This window comes from Centrocercus urophasianus, unplaced genomic scaffold (genome assembly GCF_019232065.1).
Source record: "Centrocercus urophasianus isolate 14NV4802_14NV808 unplaced genomic scaffold, USGS_Curo_1.0 seq_16, whole genome shotgun sequence".
NCBI lineage: Eukaryota > Metazoa > Chordata > Aves > Galliformes > Phasianidae > Centrocercus > Centrocercus urophasianus.
Genome location: NW_024884711.1, coordinates 38,727,499 through 38,751,614, shown reverse-complemented (window position 1 = coordinate 38,751,614; position 24,116 = coordinate 38,727,499). Strand labels below are relative to the sequence as shown.

The 24,116-nt window shown below is 37.3% G+C and overlaps 1 protein-coding gene across 1 annotated transcript in view; it reads right to left on the bottom strand.

Moving 5' to 3' along the window:
- The window catches only part of PTPRN2 (protein tyrosine phosphatase receptor type N2), a 622,313-nt gene that overhangs the window by 471,060 nt on the left and 127,137 nt on the right, over positions 1-24,116 (bottom strand). The window contains exon 3 of the mRNA XM_042817469.1: positions 3,483-3,596. Coding sequence (XP_042673403.1) covers positions 3,483-3,596 — 114 coding nt within the window. The remainder of the gene's footprint in view (positions 1-3,482; positions 3,597-24,116) is intronic.

Genomic DNA, 24,116 nt, shown 5'->3' with positions numbered 1-24,116 from the left:
AGAGTTCAAGTACTATTTATGTACTACACTTGAGTTATTATGCACCACTTATCTCACTTTCCATGCTTCTAGTCTAAGAGATCAGTATGAACATAAATGTTTCCACAATCTTACTAAGAGTCTTAGCAAGTGATGTGAAAGTTTTGCCTTCATGGTAGCATTGCTGGGACAAAAGGAACACAAAAACAATTTATAATCCATTTCAGTAAGAAAACAAAAATTGCACATTTAAACTCAAGTAGGGGAATATAGGAGCGTATGGTTGATTTGTCATTTCTGGCATATTCCAAGCAGCATCACTTCCTGGACTGGACAAGGAAGACAAAGATCTGCACACCCATAAGGATAAGTATTTCCAGTTCCTTTAGCATTACTCATTCACTCCTCTGGTAGTGCTTACTCCTGGTAGTCTTTCAATTGCCTTTCCCAATGTTTTTGTCCTATCCGAACAGCATTCTTTTGATTGTTCTGTCTATCAGACAACGAGAAATGTTTTAGCTCCTGATAAATCATCAGCTATAGCACCACCAGTTGCACAAGGCGGTTCATCGTGATTTTTCAGCAACTGTGAGAAAGGCTTTTCCCACACAGAATCTCACATTTATGAAAGTGGTATCTTCAGAAAATCTTATTCATGAAGGTATTTTGAAAGATTTGACAGAATCAAGGACAGTTGGAGTAAAAACATCAAGAAGGATATTTGAGTGCCAACAGATCATTTCTTTAGGAAACTATCCAAAATTCCAAGTAATTTAATTCTATCATCAATTTATTAGCTAGCGTAAAGATACATGCACTTAATGTGTAAAGAAGACAAAGAACTATATCATTATGAAACCTGAATTCAATTTTAGTCAAAGTCTTTTGTTAAAGAGATTAGGTGTCAGTCACCTAAACTTGTCGCATGCTTCCGTATCGAGTAAACACTCTGAGATGGCAGAATCACAAATGAGATTTGCTATTCATATCATGTTGTCTTTTGTTTTACAGCACCTGACCACACAATCTTGCAATTTGGACCTTGATTCAAGAATAGGCATCACTCAGAAATGATGAGCAAAAAGAAAATGATGTAAACTCTATGAGGTTTTTTTTGTTTTTTGTTTTTTTTTTTTAAACTCTATGGGAATACATGCAAACAGACTATTACTAAAAAAAAAAAAAAAGAAAAAAGACATTTGGACATTTGTAATGTTGCTTGAAGGTATCAAGACGGAAAAAAAAAAAAAGAAAAAATGAGGCACATTAAAAATAAATAAACTCCATAAACCAGAAATTTCTCTCTAATGTATCTGGTACTTCACTGTATACACATCTAATAAAATTAGAAAATGTTTTATTTAGATATTGTTGAAAGTTTTACTTATCTTGGAATCTAGAATATGGCCTTCCAAAAAGAACTTGTCCTGCTCTTTACAAAAAGGAGAAAACAGATGCTCTCCCTGTCCTTTCTGGGCCAGTTGGGCATCACTATGTGGAGCTTGCCAACACTCCTTTGGAAAGGACAAGAACTTGGTAATAAAATGATAAAGGAAATGAGACTTGAATAACATGCCTTTTCTGGAGAAGTTGGCTGAAATATTTGAGTGAATTTGATACCTTGCTTATCTAAACTGCAGAAATGGTCATGATGTTTTGCACATAATTTCCAGGAGAACATTAATTGTGCGAGTGACCATCGCAGTCAGGGTATATGTCCTAAGGGCTGACATCTGATAAGACCAGCAAACAGCAGTCTTCCCTGAGCAATCTGATATGAGCAACCCATTAATCTGATAGCCTATATTGATTTTACTCCTTCTGTTTTTCTGTCCTCGCTTCAGAATTTGCCAAGGATACTGAGAATTAAAAAAAAAAAAAAAAAAAGATCTTATTACATCAATCACTTTGAACAAGGGAATTATATTATCTCTTATGGATGTATTTAAGATTCTCATCACTGGGATGTCTACAGGCCACAAGAATAGTCTGCAAAAGTTTTAGATCAGTTCAAAGTATGAACACGTTTGTGTATGCACCTCTAAATGTCATGAGTGAGGAAAGATGAAAGTACTTTCATTCTTCATCATGGTTTCAATCTGTGTGTTCGTTGTCACTCTCTTTCTATGAATAAAACATGAGACCAGTCCAAATTTCAATGCCCAAGTTTCCTTCAAGTGGTTTATATCAGAGAAGCACGAAGTAGGAAGGCCCTCCTCAAATCAGTTGCACCGACCAAAATCTTATGGCAAGACAGACTGATGGGGGCAGGTATTGACTTCCACATTATGTGAGATAGCCTGGGGTTCATCAGCCTCTCTGTATGCCTCTCCAGAAGGGTGAGATTTACTTGCAGATTTTCTGCCTTGTCTTACAACCCCATGGCAGAGTGGTAACACCATTTATGCATCTGAGATGAATTTGCCCTCCCTTCTTCACTGTATTCAAACACAGAGGTTTTCCACTCGTATCATATCGCCCTGACAAAACAGTATTTGCATAAACTTGCTTGCTTAATTCAGCTGTTAGACAATGACAAGTGAAATGTCTCAAGTACTACTCACATATGTCAAACTAACAAGAGTTACTAAGTTTAATTCAGAGCTTGCCTCCTTTGCATGGGCTACTAGAGAGAACATTCTTTGAATCACCTAAATCAGTGGTTTCCAAACTAGAAATCCAAGCCTCAGTATGATCATGAACTTCCAAGAGATCAGTTTTCTTCTTATAATCACACTTGGAGGATGCTAATACATCATGACTCATTTGTAAAGCAGTTTGGAACTGGAATCTGCTTAGGAACAAATACCCACAGAGCAGATGCAAGTGCAAAATTAACCATTTTAAGAATCCTTTAGGAACAGGTTTATAAAGATTTCGTGGTTCTGCAGCTGTTTCCAACAGAGGTATATTACATTATCTCTTACTTTATCCCGTTTTTTATTTATTAGCTCAAGTTATGTCATTCAGAGGTTAGAATATCCTTTTTCAGCTTTGAAAAGAGCAAAGAGATAAGCTTCAGAAGGATGAACAGAAATTAAAAGGAACACAGTAGGTGCTGCTTATAATGAAATCAGAGAAAATGGACTTAACTAAATCCATTGGAAAGTAAAGAATCCCTTCTAGATAACTAGATCTTGTGTGTTTTGTACAGGTGCACCCTGAAATACACTGTGGTGCAAAAGCATATACAGCAGATTATTTTTCTTTCTTGATGATTTATTTATATGACACCAGCATTCACGGATGCCAAGATTTTATTATGTATAGCATCAATCACAAATACGCACTCTATAAGGAGGAAGCACCTCTCCTGAATGGCTTCATCAAACCTTCATTACAGATTCAGTGAGTCAGAAGGCTTTTTTACTTTTATAAAGTCAGCACCACTGGACCTGGAACATATTGTGCTCCACAGCTTCTGAAGATGTCACCATAGAAGAAGCACAAAGTAATTATAATCCTCAGTGCAACTAACTCTCAGTCCTGGGTTTTTACGATACCTCTGTGTGAAAGCTTCTCCAGGATGATCCTCAGGCGCTGAAGAGCAGGAGGTGAAATGTCATATTTGTATATGTCTCTTACTGGCACTCGCTGACATCTCCCAAATATTCCGTCTGCAGCAGAGAGAAAGAGGAAAAATATGCATTTCACTTTCTGAAAGTAAGAAATACTTCATGAGATGCGCATTTCCAATGTATCCTAATTATATACTGAAGGAACCTTTTAAAAGACACTAAAAAGTTATCAAAGGACTACTGAAGTCATGAGGTAGGGTATTTTCTATCAAAATAAATAACTGCTGGAAAGAGTATTATTTGGAAGAAGAGTCTACTGTATAAGTTATGAGTGCAGTTTATTTTATAAAGTTATTTCAGACTTCTGCCTCCCAAATCTTTTGATGTAAAAGTTCTTTACTGCCATTTCAGTGGGAAAAAAAATAATGTTCAGAGCCTACTATGTTGCAGATGAAAAGCACAGCAACCAGAAGTATAAATATTAATTTGCAGAAACTACGAGGAGTTACTGAAACATTTTTAATGCAGGAGCTGTGTGTTAGGCATTGGTAAATGAGAACTGAATCCATAATGGCTAGCAAAGGCTCATTTCAAGAAGTACTCTCTAATGAATGCAATAAAAGAAGGCTGCTCACAGAACAATGAGATATTAATGTGGCCTAATTTATTTAGCTCCATTCCATTTGTCTAAAATGACAGACTCTTCTCATCAATGTCTTTTCAAATCACACCTTCTAATTAATTTAGCTTCTTATTAGTCTTTATTTAGAGAATTGTTCATTTTGAGACAAGCTTCCTGTGTATGTGTGGGAGGAACAGGGAGTTCAAACATTCAAATTACCTTTCTCTCTTTCACACAAAAGACTAATTCAGAGCCTAGGTGCTTCACATGCAATCTGACCATCTGCAATCCTAGGCCTCTAAGAAAGTGGGTTCATTTATTGTTCTAAACAGTTTGGTTCCATACAGTGATCCAAAAGAAGCAATTTAAATGCAACAAGTTTAATTAGCAAAATATTCTGCAGCAGTACTAGTTTTAACACCATAATTACTTTTGCTCTGATATTATATCTATGCTGAAAGAGAAGAGCTACATCAGATTAGCAGAAAATAACAGTAAGTATTAATTTGCAAATGTCCATTACTTTCTCTGCTACTTCACAGAGCTAAAAGACTCCAAATGGAAACCACTGGCACAGCACAGCTGTTCACTAAACACAAATAATGGTATAGAAGAAAATAAACCAATCTAGGATGCAGAAAAAAATAGGCACTTTAGCCTTCACTGTTAAATAGAAATACCCAACTTAGGCTTTCTTTCTGATCCTCCTGCAACTTTCAACTACTAAATTAAAAATCTGAATTAAAAATTTACTTTTCACTCCTACTTTAATCTACAGACCTGGTTTGTTTCTCTGCTATAAGAGGCATAAAGCAGCATAACAGCAAATTAAACTAATCTGGGTGGAATATTCACGTCTCCATCAAAACCTGTTGCAGTTGGGAATGAGAAGTATTTAAATATCAGTCCCTTGTAAGTGGGTGGTAATGGGAACAAATAAGGTCCTGATTCTGAAACAGAGGAAATTTCAGTGTTTAAGAATAGGACTGTTCTAAATGAACGATTGGAAATAATGAGCTCTGTTTTGAAATACCACCATGACTGGCTACTAAAATTAGGACAAAATCTCTGTTTAAATAAACAATTAATATTCCATGATTTAAAGATAATATACCTTAAGCATAATTATAAAACTTGTCTTGCAGTCTGGAAAGCATTTATACTTCACCACAAACTAGACATTTTTATATAAAGTATTGTTTGAAGATATCTCAATGGCTATAAGAGCTCATTCATCCACAAGCTCTAAAAGAGGCCTACCTTCTTTTTCCTAAAAACAGTTTTGCAAAACCTTCAGATCACTGCCTCCGAATACAACAAAAACTATTTGCATCCTAAAATTTTCAATTAGCATTCAATCAGCCTATTCAAACACACTGGGATTGCTTAGGGAGAAACTGCAAATTCTTTTGGCTTTTGTGCCTGAAATATGGGCACAATAAGGTTTAAAGAGGCTGCAGTCACAAACAGTGCTATGCTCTGCAAAACGCAGCACTGGGACAGCTGAGAAGGAGATGAATGCCCCACAGAGCAGTAGCAAATACCATTGCTAAAGCAGGAGAATCTTTACAGTGGGGATTACAGTCGGACTGGAGTTGTGCAAACAGTGGATTTCATAGTTTGGTGCAGTAAAAAATATACATACACATTTCTCTATGACTTTGTATATGATAGCATGGTTTCTATGGCAAGATATGAAACAAAAATATTTAATTTCACATTGAGCTCACAGTTTTAAGGTTACTTCTTCAATAAACCTTGAAGTTGTGTATTTTACAAGGGAAAAAAGAGAAGGAGCAGTGAGTCCAACCCACCGCTCCACACCCAAACCCAACCCCGTGTCTGAGAGTGATGTCCCAACGCTCCCTGAGCTCCAGCACTTGGGGCTGTGCCCTCTGCCCTGGGCAGCCCATTCCACTACTCTGTGGCACAGCCTTTCCCTCACCCCCCGCTGCCCCTCCCCTGCCAGCTCCATGATATTCCCTCAGGCCCTGTCGCTGCCCCTTCGCTAACCTGTGAGGAGGTGCAGCCACCATGATGCCTCCCCTAAGCCTGCTCTGCTCTGTGCCCAACAAACCAAAGCACCTCAGTGCTCCTCATATGCATCTTGACTTCCGGACCAACGAGCAGCAAACAGCCCATCAAAAATGGAAACTGGAAAAGCATCCGGGTTTTATAGCTGTCATATGCTGGAGGAAGTTCAAGGCACGAGTGATGCTTTAATAATTGTTACCCAAATAAAAGCACCAAAGGTCTACAGCCACAAAGGATGTGTTTGTAATGAGCTTAGATTAAAACTGCTCTGAGAAAAAAGGTAATACGTGCGAGACATCTGCTCTTTACACATGCACAGAATGAGGAGAGGTTGGGAGGACCAATCAATATACACATATGGTTGCTATTAAAGTGCTATCATTTGCTAACCATTAGCAAAGAGTAGTCTCTAAAATTTCCATAGTAATGCTGTGTAAGTTATACTTAGACCTGGGAACATCTGTGCTGGCAGTATGGTAATGCTGTCTTTGAGACAGCTACTACATTTGTTTCCAAAGAAGAGATAAAAACATAGGAATAAGATACCCAAGGAAACAGTGAGATACCTCCTAAGTATTTAGCTATTTTGCCACTATTTTTACTATTTAAGAAAGAATCCAAACATAATTTAAGAGCTCCTAATTAAAACCTTGCATTTTGACAGAGACATACTGCAGAATTAGATGTTAAAATGGAAAGACACAAACTTAACCCAAGCCAGGTACCCCTATAAGATCTAAAATACTTGCAGATAAACCTCTTTTATTAAAGACAATATCACAGGTCATCGTACACTGTCCTACTGAAGAAAAAAAAAAGAAAAAAAATCAGCTGATAAACAGTGGACAAGTCAAAACACAAGTTCTAGAAGGATAACTCTTGAAGGAAGATTGTTAGCAAATGAAAAACTTCCATCTTCATTCATTATTATTCTTTTGCGATGAATTGTTGGATGCTTGTGCCATTTGCTACCTGCTGAGAAAGGAAACACTACACTGTATTCATGACCAACACTGAGGTACTGAATTATGGAAAAGAAGACCATAAATAACTATAGTTTAAAACAGTTTTTAAAAGTTATTTTGTCAACATGCTGAGTTGGAAAAGTAGGCAGCTTCATATGCTGAGTACGTACTAAAAAATCCTTAGAAACTTCCAGAGTGACCACCTTCACAGTGGCAAGCCTTATTCTGGGTAGCTGATTCATTCAAGTAATTTTAAATCAATATATATATCTTATATATACACATATAAAAGCTATATTTGGGTAGAGAAACATATCCCATCCTAAAGCTATACTTAGTGTATGGCTAACCTGAGAATCCAAAGATGTATACAAGTATTGGCCCAGTTTTAGATACCAGAAGAAAAGATGGAGTTCTTGCTGAATGTATTTCTCTGTTGTGCTGAGCTATAAGGACTAGTAGAGAAACTGGAGTTTGTGTACAGGAGGAGGAAAGCTTGATAGAAGGAAATTAAAAGATTGTGTTCTGCAATAATTAAATATTTAGATGTACATGCAGTGAAGTTTTCGCATAGTGCTGACAAGTGACCTTTGCAGACGAGCCTCCAAGCAGCTGCTTTGAAGCACCCAATGCAAATGCTGTTCAAGCTTCACCCAGTCGCCAGAAAGGAAGGAACAATCCAGACAGTAACAGTATTCACATTTAGAGGCCACTATGCTTCAGCTACCTCATCCTAATTACCTGACAGTTGCTGAAAAACTATAAAGTGGACCTTTGTCCAAGAAGTTTTTATCTAAGAAGTTTGTTACATTTCAGGAAGCTTTTTTCAAAAGACATAGTCCACAAATCTACACTCAACATTTACAAGTAAGCTCTTCAGCAAACAACATACTTCTAATATTCCATTTATTTAAAAACAATCGTAGAATCACCAAAGCTGGAAAAGACCTCCAAGATCGTCTAACCCAACCATCCATCAGCCACCAATATTTCCCCACTAAACCATGTCCCCTCAGTACAATATCTACACATTTCTTTAACACCTCCAGAGACAGTGACTCCATCAGCTCTCTCGGCAGCCCATTCCAGTGCCTGACCACTTTTTCAGAGTAGAATTTTTTCCCTAATGTTCAACCTGAACCCTCTCCTGGTGCAACTTGAGGTCGTTCCCCTGAGTCCTATCACCAAATGATGTGTTCATAATTTATATCTCTACTTTTAGATTTTCTTTACAAACAATGCAGAGGTGACACAGATAGAACAACTGTGTCATTTCTCATGCAATGTATTGAAAATATTATTTCAATGCTATCCATCAGCAAATGCTTCCAAGTCTCACTGCAGCAACCCAGCAAAGCTGCTGCCTGCAAGCACAGTGAGCTGCACTGCAAACTTGCACTGCTCCATGGAGCATGCTGCTTTTCTAGGAGTCAGTCTTCCCCTATCAAACCTTTAAAACCTTTATACCATTTTATTTTGCTTACCTGTGCGCAGTCTCAGTACTTCTTGATTATTTCTGTTTTAGAGCAGTAAGAGCGGCATCTAGCGGACAGTTCAGTGCTCAGGGATCAGATCTGCAGCACTCATTATTCACCTGCTGAATTTACTGCTTTCAGATGCATTTGACTTCATCAGGAACACACAGATACACAGTGACAGCCACCCTGGGCCTTCCCTATCTTAATGACCAATGAGCATATGGAGGTTTTTAAGGCAGACGGTTAAAATTAAGGAATAATGCCAACATTTATACTTCTGATTAAGATATACGTTGCTAAAATTGATACGTTAATAAGACTAAATGCACACAGATTGTTTTTCAAAAGAGTATGGGGTGGTAATCTCCTTTTCCTGACGTGTAAGGCATTAGTACGTTATATGATGAAAGCATATCCTCAACTGTAAATTCTAAAAAAGTGTATCTTTGTAAATCCATGTTTTAGATTTAATAGAAACATTGCATGAAACAGGAAATAACAAAATAAGAAGTTCTAAACCTGAGAAAAATTTTTTCCAGTGTATGTTAGTAATAGTCCAGTGAATTCCTACTCAACAACTTCATAACCTGCTGCATGAAAGCCAAAGGTAACTCATAAATTCTGCTGAAAGCCAGATAGCTTAACAGTTGTGTGAAAGGGCTCTAACGAGATTTAATGCCTTTCTTCACCTCTTTGGATACATACATTTAAGGTTTAAAATCACATGCCTGGTCAGTTTTCAACCAAGAAATCTCAAACCTGAGAACCCAGAATATTTCTGATTATAGAAACAATTGGATGGCATGCTAGTGATTATGAAAATGCTCAGATTAAATGATAAAATTTCCCATTAACAGCAGTATTAGCTAGCTTTTGTGCAAACACTATGATACAGTGGGGATCTGCAATGCTCCAAATACTCCTGGGGCACATCTGAAAGTCAGTAGCTCCTCTGAGGTTTGCAGTCTCCTTTTTTTGACAAGTAATTCTGAGAGCTAGTTCTGGAGGACACTGTTCTTCCTTCATCAAAAAGAGACATTACCTTCAAGAGAGGGCAGATATCATTCTAGGAATTCTGTGCCAATCTGCTTATTTAAGTGTTGGACTATATGGCTGCAAGGTGTAATGCGCACTTTACCTTGAGAGGTTTTATGTTACAACAAAAATATGTAAATAGTAGAAAAAGTAACTAAAAAAAAATGTTTCACTCACCTGAATACAGCAAGAGGGAAGGCAAGAATGGCAACAAAGCTACCTATAGTTTTACAAAGCAACAAGACAGCAGGCTAATCATGAAAGAAAACGTGCCTACTCCTGAAAAGCCCCTAAATTATTCACCTAAGAGAGGGAAAGGTCCGGGTTCCAATGCCTGCTGTCTGCGATTCACAGTGCAGAAGTGAACCTCCACCTTAATGGGTCCTCCACTGGCCTCCCAACCACAGCAATAATGGCCATTCTTTGGGAGGAAAGGGCAGCAGGGGGTACAAGGAAAGGAAAAAGAGGCGAAAAGAAAGCAAATCTTAAATTTTTACTGCTAGATCCAGCATTTCAGTGGAATAATACTTGAATAACTTAGCACTTGTTAGAGAACCAAACTTGAATCTTCCACAGTCTAGGCAACTGTGGAATAATTCTGTGGCTTTTTCTCAACAAATAGGACAGGGGAGGATGACGGAGCCCTTCCACATCCAGGTGGTGTAGCTTGTAAACCACAGAATTCATTTGCCTTCACTTTCAATCACAGAGACCAGACCAGACATGATGCACCCTTTGAGAAAATGAATCTCTAGCCATAATTCACTAAGAGGAATTCCTAAGTTAAATTACATTCAGTATTTGGTTATCTTTAAGAAAAAAAGTTTGCAATCAAAACGATCAGAACAATAACAGTACTAAAAAGGAGGAAAGATTCGGACAGATAATTCTTCCTCCAATGGGAAAGGTACTTTAAATTCAAGCATTAGTATTGTAAAGCACCTTTAGCATATTTAGTTACTGGAATGCAAGATTAACATGAAACTTTCTACATTACATCTTCTTGTTATCATTACATCTTATTATTGCTATGTGTCTTATTAGTAACATCCCAGGCATGTACCATGCCACACCTCCCACCTAGAAAAAGCCTTTTCGAGCATACAGTTAGAATATTGTGCTAAAGGACAACAAAATGAAAAGAAAAATGAAATGAAAAGAAACAAAAGATACCCATACAGGTTTTTAAGCACTGACCTATGGTTCTGTCTGAGAAAAGACTAAAAGTTTGCGCAACCTGGTTGATTAATTATTTATGACATTATTGTTCTGAATCGGAACAAGTTTCAAGCAGGGACAAAGTATTCTGAAGCTGTTCAACAACCTCTAGAAGAGCAATGTGCCTCTCTTTACCACTGAGGCAAAGCAACAGGGAATGATGAAACAGGAACAAATCTTTTTTTCCTGAATATGCAATTACGAACTGAGGTTACGGGAGGGACTAAGAATTTATTTACGGAAGCAATGAGATGCAAATATACTAATGCTTATTTATGCGCACTAATTTTCCAAGTATCACTGAGATGTACTTCAGTCACTTCAAGGATCCCCATTACATTTTTGGTTGGTGCCAAGAACCACTTTGGTGCTGGCAATGTCTTCACTGTGTGATCAGACTAGAGCTGCTCTTGCATCTGTATTCCCAAGGCTAAAATAACTCTGCAAGGAAACATGTTCAGCAAAATGAATTTCTGCATTAATTTTCATTTGATATTGAAAACAAAGTAGCGCGAGTTTTAACCGAAGCTAAATGCCAAGAGATGTATTTGAAGAGTTAGTTCTATGGCTTCACGGGAGACGGTGTTTTCAGGAAAACAGGATTACTAACCATTCCTTTCATATTCGCTACAGGCAACATCTACTAGTTAGGGCAAACTTGGTTTATCTCTGACCTCTGCCAAACTTGATGCTTCCTAGATCTTTGCAAAACAACATTTATTGAGACAGCAGATTACTTCTGTAATCTGAGGTACTGTATTTATTCCTAATGAAACGGACTTCAGACATGCATGAAATTATAGTAATAAAGATGTCCTTGTTTCCTAGCTGCAAAGTACTTCGAAAATTATGGGAAATTATGTTATGCCAACCAGAACACATCAGCAGAAATTCTAAATGCACACATTTACAAAGGGTAGGCAAAACATTTGCAAACTAGGGTACCTGCACAGAGTGCACCCAGTGAACTGCTTAAGACTGACTGGAGCTATCTCAGAAACATCTACACATGCTGAAGTATGAAAGATGAGCACACAGCCCACAGAAGCCCTGACACACCAAGCTGCCTCTGGCAGCATGCAGACACCAGGACAGCCACAAGCCTTACCTCAAAGGTGGATAAGGGGCTGCTAACTGCTTCTGCTGTCGTAGCTGGGCTGAGTGTAAAATCTGACATTTTTCAACCAAACTCTGACTTAAAACAAATAAATGTTATGTTATATAACTAAGACCACTTATTGGAAGCTGCATCCAGAAGTTATTCCTATCGCAATTAGAGATCTGGACATAGTAGCCCCCACTCCCATGACAGAGCCAGAGCACCACCTGCAGCTTTGCTAGTGGCAAGAGATGGAATGAGACATTATAGTCCTTCCTTGCTTGCTTCAGACCTCAGCATTCAGTCTGAGACAGTAGCAGGAGTAGAGCACTAATAAGGTTTGTGGATATATGAACATGACAGCAATAAGTTGGAATAAGGAGGTGATGTCATTCGCTATGCACCACTGATGAGGTCAGTACAGGAATACAGTGTTCTGGTGTCCAAGTTTTAAAATGAATGATAATTTTTGGAAAGGGCACTGAGGAACAAAAGAGATTATCTACAGGATAGAAAAAGCCTTATGGTGAAAAGCCTTTTCCAGCACAGAATTCTGCCTTCAGCACAGAAAATGATCTTTTGTCTCTATAAGTAAGCCTACAGACGGATGAAATGATATGAGAATGGAGATGTGCAATAGGACTGGGAACAGCCGCAGAACTATTTAATTCTCCTCAGCTTCACTGCTGTTCAAAACATAGTTTAAGATTTGCAATGTCTGAAATTACAGTAAGAATAAATTCAGATAAATTCAAATAAAGTCAGATTTTTTTGCTTCTGCAGTGGATTCCAAGACTTCTCAATGTGAAATGTGCAAGCCCAAACAGCTTCCTATTTAATTCACAGGATACACACAACTTTCAGGAAGCACCCAACATTTGAGCACACATATAAACAGTAATCTACTTTTTAAAATACTGTATAAAACTACAAGCCGTTATTAAATGGGAGCTTTGGGGTAGAATTTAAGCTGCAATTTAAGCTTTAAGTTTTTTCCTACAATTTCAGTGGTTGAGTATAGAAGTTGTATACTTAGCATAAGAACTTCTTAAAAGAAGATAGAACATACATGAATAATCTCAAACAAAGAATTTATGCTACAAAAGGAAGAAGTTCATCAAAGTTGCAAAATAAAGAACTTGGAAGCCAGGATCAGCAAGAAATCCACTGAAACAGGATCTCACTAATGAATGCCATGCATCTAAATTTCTCCATCATCCTGTATGGCTTACAAAGTAGCTGATGGCTCCTTTGGACAAAACTGTACAGAATATAGTAGATCTGCATGTTGTCTCATCATATACTTCACCTGTATGCTCTTCCAGGCAGAAAGTACCACTTTTTTCATCATGCTTACACAGTGCTAACCAAAAAGACTGCAATCATAAATGGAGGAAAATGTCTCTGCATAAAAACTTTTAGTCTGAAATTTCTGCTGAATTCTAGAAACTAGTGATACATGTTTCAATAATATTGCTGCACTTATGATGCCTATTAGATAGGTAACTATTAGTCCAGGTCTCTGCATAAAGGCAGCCTCGGAGTTTCACTTTTCTGCCAGTGCTTTGCCATTCCCCAGTCTTCCACCAGCCAAGCCTTGCCTGCCATTCTGGCCAGCAGGAAGGTTGGCTGGACGGAGGGTGATGATTTGGGCAAGCTCTCCACAGACAAATGTGTGAACACAAGTGTGCACTCAGTAATGAGAGCACAGAGACAAAACGGCATTTTAAAAATATAAGAGGAAAAATGAGATACTTGAGAAGACAAAAAGCCTACCAGCTTCTATCCCTCACCTTTTTAGCCTTGTTTTTAAAGCCAACAGTATGCTTCTCTGATGAAATGCAATTTGGGTATACCAAAAACAAAGTTTTCCATTTCATGCATGGGTATAACTGTTTCCAATGGACCCAGACATTTTTGTTTAATCTACAATAGCATTTTCTCCCAAAGGCATCAGCCAAAATCCTCTAATCCAACTTCTGCATATTCAGCAACTGCAGTAATGTTATGGCATGTTTAATTTCTTTCTTTAATGTCACTGAGAACTGGAGCCGTAGAAAAGCATTTAAAATGCTCCTATTTTCAGTGTTTATGAATGGACAACGTAGGAATGGAGCATCCCATTTCTGTCACATCTGGAACATCACCCTTTCAAATAAAAACGTTCACCCCAAAGTCAAGGAAGGGCAGTCCGGCAGACAGCCTGCAAATTTTAATAAATTCCACATTTTTACAGCAGCACCCTAAGTCTTTTGTGCAAACTTCATTTGCTGCAAAGTTCATATTCTGCCTCAACACTGACTGCTGTCATATTTGGTGCAACTTGTTATGGGTGGAAAGATAAGCAGCAGGGCAGCAGAAAGAGGAGGTTTATCTCTGGCAGCTAATCTCCTCAATCAACAGCACTCAGCTCTGCTTAACAGCCGTTGCCAAGTAACGGGGAGCAGCTTTTCTTATCGGCTTCATAATGTTTCATTGACTATTCAGACTAGAATAGAAAGCTGTGACACTCAGGGTTATGAGCAGCACAAAATGAAAATGGCATATTATGTGGTATGAAGAAGAGAAATCTTTTAGCCCTCACCTTATCTGGACAGTGACTGTTACTCCAAAAAAAATCATCTATCATTTTCTTCTCTGCTTATTTTAATATCGCAAAACAAACAAAAAAATATAACTACATAAACAAGATTTTCTTTTTAAATGTTGTTGGCAGGTCCTCAGCAATTCACTGACATTACTGATACCTCTTACACAGAGAGACAAGGGTTGTACGGATCCCTATTACATTACTGAAAAGCAAGTGATCACTGCTTATTCTAAAGCTATTGCAAGCAGTTTCCCTGTGTTGAGGGATGTCTTCTCACAGCAGGTGGGATCTTCCTCAAACCATGATAACAATGACCAGAGTAAGACAATCTATGCAAAACTGACAACATTACATTTCTTTAACAATATTACTTCTGCTCTTTCCTATCTTCATCTCCTCACACATTCTGATTTTCCACTCCAGTATTGATCTTTTTCACCTACTGTCACAAGAGTAGTAAAACCTTACTGCATCTCTAGTGATTCCAAGTTTTAGTATCTGCTTACCAAAACTTAAATCCGGCCCATCTAGAATCATCATGAATTACAACTGTCATTGTATTTGCATGGTATAATCAACATATCCAAGACATTAGCTTTGGATAATGGAGCCTTGCAAAATGATGGCTGTAAACAACAAAGAGATTATACAAAGATACATTTGCTGCATAAGAAAACTGAATGATACTAGAAATTAAATATGAAAATTAGAAATCAGACACTATATTTGTTTACCATTTTTCAATTCTAAAGTCATCACATGCAGACAACTATGACCTCTCAATGTTCTGTCTTTAGAATATTAACATATGCCCAGAAATTGGAAGGAATATCCTAAAATGAATTTTACATTGACAGAGTTAGGGTTTGGGCTTCAGGCAAATGTAAGCACATAAGTTTGAAACTACTTCCAAAGAGTGTCACCTTATCAGTTCTCCTGCCCACGAACTTCAATGCGTTCAGCAATTGTTAAGCATATGCAGTGGAATATTTCCATGCTCTAAGATGACTACCCACTTAAGCAATTGTCTCTAATGCAGCCACAGTGTTCTGCAGCTTAGGAGAGGCCCACGGAGGAACAGGCTGCCCTCCTGCAGCTCATGGGCACTGCATGGAGCAGATCTCCACGTGCAGCCATGGAAAAGCCAACAGTGCAGCAGTGGATGTGGCCTGGAGGAGATGGCAGCCATGGAGACTCACCGTGCTCTCACTAGCAAACCTGCAGTTTTATCTTGATAACCTACACGTTATCTTGATAACCTACTTATCTCTTACTCCATCTACTTATCTCCTTCCATTTTTCACTGTTAATTAGAATCGGGAAATTTTGAATAAGAGAAAATTCCATTTTTAACAATGAATAAATAAAGGCAATGTTTCCTCTCATATTTAATCATCTGAATTTTAGGAAAAATTGTTCATAAATTTGATTCACCACATCAAATCCTGCACAGTAAGTTAATTTAGGAGCGTAATGGCTACAAACTTTCTCCAGAACCTATGAGAGAGCAGCACATGCAGAAGGTGGTTCAGCTAACTCAAAATATTTAAATTGAACAGATATATGCATTGGTCACAAGGCTTTATCCATACCAAGATAAAAGGAACAGCCATAACTAATAAACTCTAAAAAAAATTGAATACAACTTTAGTTGAGTTTTTCAGTTTTTTTTTAATCACTTTTCAGACAGCTTTGCTTTTTGCCAAGTGAACACTAAGAGGAAGTCTGCCTATTTCAGCTTGAGTACAATAATAAGCTAAAGTAAGAGATAGATCAAAAGAGAGCTGTTGTGTTTTCTACATTGCTCAAATAAGTACATTTATGAATTTATGACTAATTTGAATCTAACAGTACAATCCAAATAAAACAACTAAAAGCAGGACCAACATTAATGCTGAAGCATCTAGAGACTGGACACGTTCATTGTAAGTTCTCACATCTGGATGTCAAGTTTTTAAGTCAAATATTATAATAAATAATTACCAACAATTTATTAAAATGGTTTAAAAATATGGAGAATTATTTTAACTGGAGCATGACAAGACAAAAAATGTTTTCAAATGTATTTTTATATATGAAGACATATAAATTGTAGACAAAAACTGGGAACATAAGCAATTTGGGTTCTTAAGACTTTTGGTTTTTGTTCTGAGCCAGGGAGAGAATGTTAAGATCTTAGTCATGAAGAGATGACAAGGTTCATTAAAAGAAAATGACAACATAGACTGAAAGAGGCAAAATGTATTTCATCTTTTCATTTCAGAAGCAAATTCAGTCTGATATAAATGAGAGGCCTATTCAGCCATGACCACATACCATGATGCAGAAGCACCGCAGGTAGTCGTAGAACTGAAGTTTTCAGTCTCGGCAATGTGACTGCACCAGCTTTTGGAGCCAACCCCTGTGATGTCAGGATATGTTCATCACCTGAAATCACTTCTTGAAATATTACTTCAAGAAAACAACTAATTCTTTGGCAGTTCATAAAGAGTATCACATCTTTAAAAATCCATTTAAATTTCTCCTTCGATACTGAATTCTTCTTTTGCTCCTGTGCCATATCAGTAGTGACATTACTTTTGAACATCCACATCAGGATCCCTAAGGGCCAGATTTTCTAAGCTGAGCACGTATACATGAGAAGCAAAGGAATAAAACTATCATACAGACTGTCATAGAGGAGCAAATACTACCTGCAATGGGAAGAATTTCCATATTATGATGTACAATGTGGGAAAGACTGCTAGGCGAAAGTGAGGGCAAAGTCTATTGTTACTGTTTTGACTTCTGTCCCATGGGAACACTGTTCCAAAAGTGTAATTTTAAAATCTCTGTCATGTTGCTTCTGTTCTTTCACATTTCTGGTGGAAGAAGGAGAGAGGAGAGTGACTAAATAGAAGGCACAGTTCAGTCAACAATACTGAACAGATGTTGGAAGAAAAGTTTTGTGAAGAAATATGAACAAATCTTACTTTTATGTACGAAATAAGATTTTATATCCAAAACCAACTGGCCTGTTAGTAATTAGAGAAATATAGATCTGTCATTAGGCTTAGGTATTCTAGTTGAACCATTACAAATGCTTGCTTTATACCTACAGGCAAAGCACTTAAACTAAGCTGCTTCCATACATTTAAGGAATTGATTTCAGCAGCACTCCAAGTTTGGGTTCCTTTTTTTGTGTATGTAAGAAGGTTTCAGAATAATTTCTACAAAACCAACATGGATCATCTTTAATTACTGCATTGCTACCACGGCTATTTAAAAATCCAGCCTCAGCAAAGTAGATGACAAACATTAATGAGCAGTAATGCACACATGGTATTGTAAATGAAAGGATAATGAAAGCAATTTATTTGAAAATTAAAATATGATTAAGAATGGCAGTTTGTACTAGGACCCAGATGCCAACAGAAAGCAACCAGTGTGCAAGCAGACTGTCATTAATTTGGGAACTGTATGAAATTGCTTTCCTTTCTTTAACTGCTTTTAATATAAAGTAACATAACTAATGGACAGCATGTATACACTGGAAGTCATAGGTCCTATGGAGATTGCTAGAGGTACTAAAGTACAAAGTCTCCAAGAAGAGATTCTCTGAGAGAGAAGGGGAGGACATTTAGAAGATAATCCAAAATTTAGGTAGGATGATCTACACTCTCCAAAAGCACCTCTCTGGAGAGACTATCCATTCTTAACTTATACAAGGCAGAGTGCCAAAATTCAAGTCAGGAGAACCCAGGGCATATCTCCAACATCAGATGTTTGTGCCAGTACCATAATTAGGAACGGAGCATTCGGAAAGCCAAAAAAGCAGGTGCACTGGAGTTAGCTAAGCACACAGAAGACATCTCAAAGCAGAATAAAAAAAAAAGTAGGGCCTCTTCACATGTACTTTAATAAGTACACAGAACCGGTTCAGATCCTACGCATATATATAAGCATATAGTAAATAAATCATTTATCATTCCATCAAAAGACAAATCAGAAAAACAAATGTAATCAATATGACTTACAGACCCAGTATTTCCCACTAACTCTACAGCCTTAGATCTTACTCAGTGCTTGCCTGTGAATCAAACACAAATCCGCCCAGCATTTTCTTCATATCTGAACCCTCTGTAATTCAAGAGCTTTTGTGTCTTTCTTCTGTACAGGGAAGCACATCTACTTGCTATGGGTCATACCTAACACAACGAAGCAGTACGTTCTAGCTTATCCTAGAAAAGAATTGCTAAAGAGCATATAACCCTTCCAAACTCAGCATAATAATGCCATCACTGAAGACATAATTTTATCAGCTTAGTGAGGATATGCACTGTGGAACACTGCAAACATCTTCCATCCATTTTTGTACTGGGTAATTATCTATTGCATCCATACATTACAACTGTGGAAGTAAATATCTAGTTCTCTAGCACATAACTGACAAGATTTTAGAGGTAACAACTGTATCCCAGCTGAGCTGAATTTCCATCATTACCAACACAGTAAAGACAAAGAAAACAATTTTATTTGCCTTTAAAAAAAGCTACGTCCCTCCCTCCCCCACCTCCTTCCTTTTTTTTTTTTTTTTTCCCCTACTACTGCACTGTTTTGGATCTTATTCAGTTCTACAAAGATTTTTACAATTTTCAGCTTCTGATTTCTTCTTTTCTGTCAGTCAAACCAATCACTCAACAGATCTTAAAAACTGCTTTGACCTCCACCTGAATGATGCCACTCTTGGGTAGGTGGCAAGGACTAATCATCAATGAAAAAAATATAAATAAGACCAATGGTTGCTTAAAAATATATTTTAATCCTTGAGAAATCCACTGGGATATTAACAAAAGGTGGTTTTGTCTGCAAAAAGGCATTAACATAGCCATTTATAAAACTAATAGGAAAGCGAGCACTGCTCCAGTAATAATGAAAGTACACTGCAGAATAACATTATGGAAATAGGATACCAAATTGAAGAATTGACCTTGGGGCCCTGGCTTATCCAGGATGAAGATGACTTGTGAAATGAAAATTTGGCTGTAATTTGTTCTTGCTTTCCCTAAAAGGTTGAAGACATTTCTACTCCAAACGAATGAAACAACTGTTAATTTCCTAGCATTAAGCTAGATGTTCTTAAATACAGGGTTTTTTTAAGTGTATTCAAATACGTTTTTCAGGTCCTGTTTTGATTCCTGGAGAAAGAGAACTGGTTGTCTACAATTTCTATCATAGCCAATTTCCAAGAGTTAATTTTTAAATCACTTCAGAGAGAAGTACCTGCTACAGCTGAATCAGTTGGACGCTCTGTACTTACCCATCAAGTGTTTATTCATGATTTAACAGGATGCAATGATCTGAGCATTCAAAACTAACAGTGAATGTGAACACGAAAATATTCTTTCAAATAATCATATCACCTTCAAATTACACTAAAAAATTATAATCTCTTCCAGAAGAAAAAATAAGAGCTGAAAGTATGAGCTTGATAGTTTTGTTTAACTTAAGAATCCTATTCAATAATGGCCATCAGTGCCTCCATTTCAGCGAATGGGCAAATGTCATAACTTGGTGGTTAAAGTCGGAATTGAAATAAATCAAAAGAAAACAGAAGGAACAGATGGATCACACTGTATGCAAAGTAAAAAATTTGCATACAGTACTGTCCTTGAAGGTAGCAAGCATATATTAGATGGCACCGAGAGCCAAAGGAGAAGAACATGGGCTGTAAGGTCCACGAGTTTTCCAGCGTGGTTGTTTTTTTGGTGTTTTTTTTTTCAGGAATTTTAATTATTGGTACCATGAAAGTACCTAGCATCCTCAATAATTGTTCAGGGAATGCGATTGAAACACATACTTACCACAACAGCAACATAAAAAATTATATATATTTAGATATACTTAAGTAAATATATCTACTTAAATAAAATAATAATGAGAAGAAAAACAAACACAGCAACTCTCTCCAAAGAGATCCCATTCATAAATGAGTATTTCTGTTGTTTAGATATGTATCTACAAAATGTACAACAGAAATACAGAGGTAAGAGCTTAACAATATCAGGCAGAAGGACAACTGATGCTAAAAACAGTTCAGGTCCTTGAACATATTTTGTGTTCTTGAGAGGAGAATTTCAAGAAGGAATACAAAGGACAGCATTAAGCTGGCTCAGAAGTGGTTACGGTGCTTACGGAACATGGGGGATATAAGGGAGAAGGGCAAAGGAGCTTATTTGGAAATGAATACAAAGAAGATAGATATTGAGATAACTAGTGAAGCAAAGAAAAAATAATAAACTTACAAAAATAAACTTTAATAAACTTTAAAATGTATGTATTGTTCTTGTTTCATTCTAAGACAGATTGATACGCCATCTATTGCTTTACATCACAGACAGCAGTTATATTTCATATACATACGTCAAGCCAAAGTCCAAGAGAAAGCACAACGACAGCATACGCACGGGTATATTAAGCCAAGCTACAGCGTGCTCCTGGGCACAGGAAATCTGTCTGTACTGATAAAATGTCAGAACAGTCTTTGACATGGTTTTATCCAACCCTTCCAGTCTAACCATCTGTGTGGTTCATGAGCTACAGCTTTCAAGGAGCACTGAACGCAGTGCACAGCTGGAGGGCTGATGGCTGGAAGTGGCCCACTCCTGGCTGCTCAGATGCAGAAGGACAAAGAGCCCTGGTTCTGTTTGTAGCCCACATATACACATAGTGTTAAGCACACAGCATAAACAACAGCACATTGATTCTTTTGAGGTTTTTGTTTCTTGTGAAACACCTATGCATCTCACAGGCATCTGAGACTATCAACAGAAATACAATTTCGTGTAATGGACAGCGTAGGAAATAAGTTTAAAGCCAGCTATACAATGAGAACAAAATTCCTCTAATCTGCGCTGCACATCAAAATAGCTCCCATAAAAATGCCTTACACTTCACCTTAAAGACCTTTCTCACTTTTTCCTACAAAGTTTCTATCCCAAAAGCTACACAAGAGACCAGACTTGGAAATATCCTCTGAGTCTAAATTTAGCCATGAGTCATTAGCACCTATTTGTTCTCATGCTAATTCTGGCCTTTAGCATATATAGTATTTTTCTCTCCCTGGTATTTAATCAATAACATAGATATCAGCTGTATTATCATCTTTGTATCCGGTTTCATCTCTCAGGCTTAATCTGCAAGGCTAAATAAATGTGCCCCTCCAGCGTCTTCACTGAGAAGGGGCTTCATTCGCTAATCTTGTCTCCAGCCTTTCCTCTGCACACACTCTATTTTCAAATAGACTTTTTTCAATCTGGCTGAAAGGGAATGTCCATGAGAGTATCCCATGGGATGACTTGTTGAGGCCTGCACCCTGCTACTCGTTTATCTCTGTCTCCATGTCCTAGATAGATGCATACTAAAGCCACCCATTGTTTTTCAGGTTAACATCAAAGCAAGGATGTGCGCTCACCCTGCAGTTGATAAATATGTTCAGGCTCTTCTCTTCTGCTATTCCCAACTGAGAATTTTCTAACATTTCAGATTTTGGTCCTCAGCTGCGTGGCCTCTCACATTCTACTGCACATAGGAAATTCTACTTTCACAACTGCATGCTCCTTTGAGTTTAATATTCCTCATATCATTATATAGGTTGCTCTCAAAGTTGCTCCTTTATTATCTGGAATATTAACTGGTAAGGAGTAACTTTACGGACTGGAGCTTTGTTTCTATATGCTGTCTGTTTACAAGACCACATCCTGTATTCCTAAATCCAGGCTTATATTTTAGCAATATGATCCAAGCAGCCAGCCATTAATTAGACAAAAATAAATAAGATAAAAATACGTATTCTGATAATTAAATTTTCTTGGTTCTTAGCTAGACAACCGGGAAAGCACTAAGGAAGAAGCATCAGAAGAGGCCTCACACAGTAACAGTGGTGTCTCTCAACAGATCTCACACTCTAAAAGAAAGGCTTGATTTGTAGATGCCCCTAAGAGCACTCAGTGCTTCTGACACAGACACTCATTTCTACTCACTCCGCAATCACAACTTTGTCTTTTCACATTCACACTCTTTTCACACAGCACATGAAGCCCTACCAAGGCACACGGGAGCTTGTAGTTCTGCACACTCCCAGGTCAGCATTTCCTTTCTAGTACTCTCACATCTGTTGGTTCTTCTGGAAACCATAAAAGCAAATCTTATTCCAGTTGTTAGTATGACTTTCCTGTATATCTGCACTTCGAAATATCTTAACACCTTCCTTAGAAAACAGCTGTAGTTGTGCAAAATAGTTGAACACTTGTACAGAAATATACAGAATATAATATACAGAAACGGGTGTTTCTCTTATCAGTTTATATAATTCAGTACTGAATAATGGTATTATGTTAAAGAGACTTTAAAGAAATGTTTCATATGCGATTCACGCAAGTACAGAACACGCATATTCCAAAATAGGATTAAAATATATGAAGTCTATCTATCACACTTCACAGCAAAGACAAACAATCCGGCCTGGAAGACATTTCTGTTCTGAAATTTATATGGGGTTTGAAAATGATTTTCTTCTGTTAAAATTAAATTGTTCTTTTGCTCTTGTATCAAGAGAATTTTTAATGATAAAAGTTCATATTCATTATTGCTGGTTTGCTATTTCAAAGATAACAAAATAAAACAGACAAAGACATCATTGTTAAAAATCTGAGATGTAGAATATTTCCTCTCTACTGTAATTTAATACTACTGTTATTACTGGACTTAAACTGGAAGTCTAACTAAAAGAAAACAAACAAACAAAAAAACCATGAACACTGACAAAAACAAATGACACAAAAAGCTCTCAACTCCCTTCAGTGCTCTGAACACTGAATTAACATATTTATTGAATTCCATTGGCAATGAAGACAGCAATATATTTAAATTCATTGATTTTTTTTTCTTGACTTAAAAGCAACACAGATGCTTATTACAAAACAGCGGTTCTTCTCATTTTTATCAACCCCTTTTTTAACAGCCACTGACATTGACAGTTTCAAGCTTAATTGTACATTCAGCATGTACTGTTAATGACATTAGATAAATGGATCACATCAGAATGCAGCAGCGTCAAAAGAGACCACGTGCCAATCTTACAAATTTAAAATCAAACAAGCTACTCCGTAGACCCTGACTCTTCAAGTTGTTTATCAACTGAGTACTAGAGAATATTTTGAATGTCATTATACATCAAAAGATGAAAGATGTGCCTACCACAGCCTGTGTTCCCTTTATACAATGAAATTTAATTACATGTTATAACTATGCCATCTTAGAACTCTGGTAATTAAAGGGGTACAGTACATTGGCGTTTTATTCATTGTAAGCCCTTATTTTCAGAGGGCTGAACTCAGCCACACAGATTTACTTGTCAAAGGCAGGACTGTCACAAACACAGCACTGTTTGCTGCAAGCACGCTAAAGAATATTTGAAACTTCTCAGCATTGTTGTGAATGTTTTAAGAATGAGCCTAAAAAACTCTTTTTCCATTGCAGTATATGATCTCAGAACAACAGCTCTTGGAAATACCAGTTTATGTTTATGGGCATGTTTT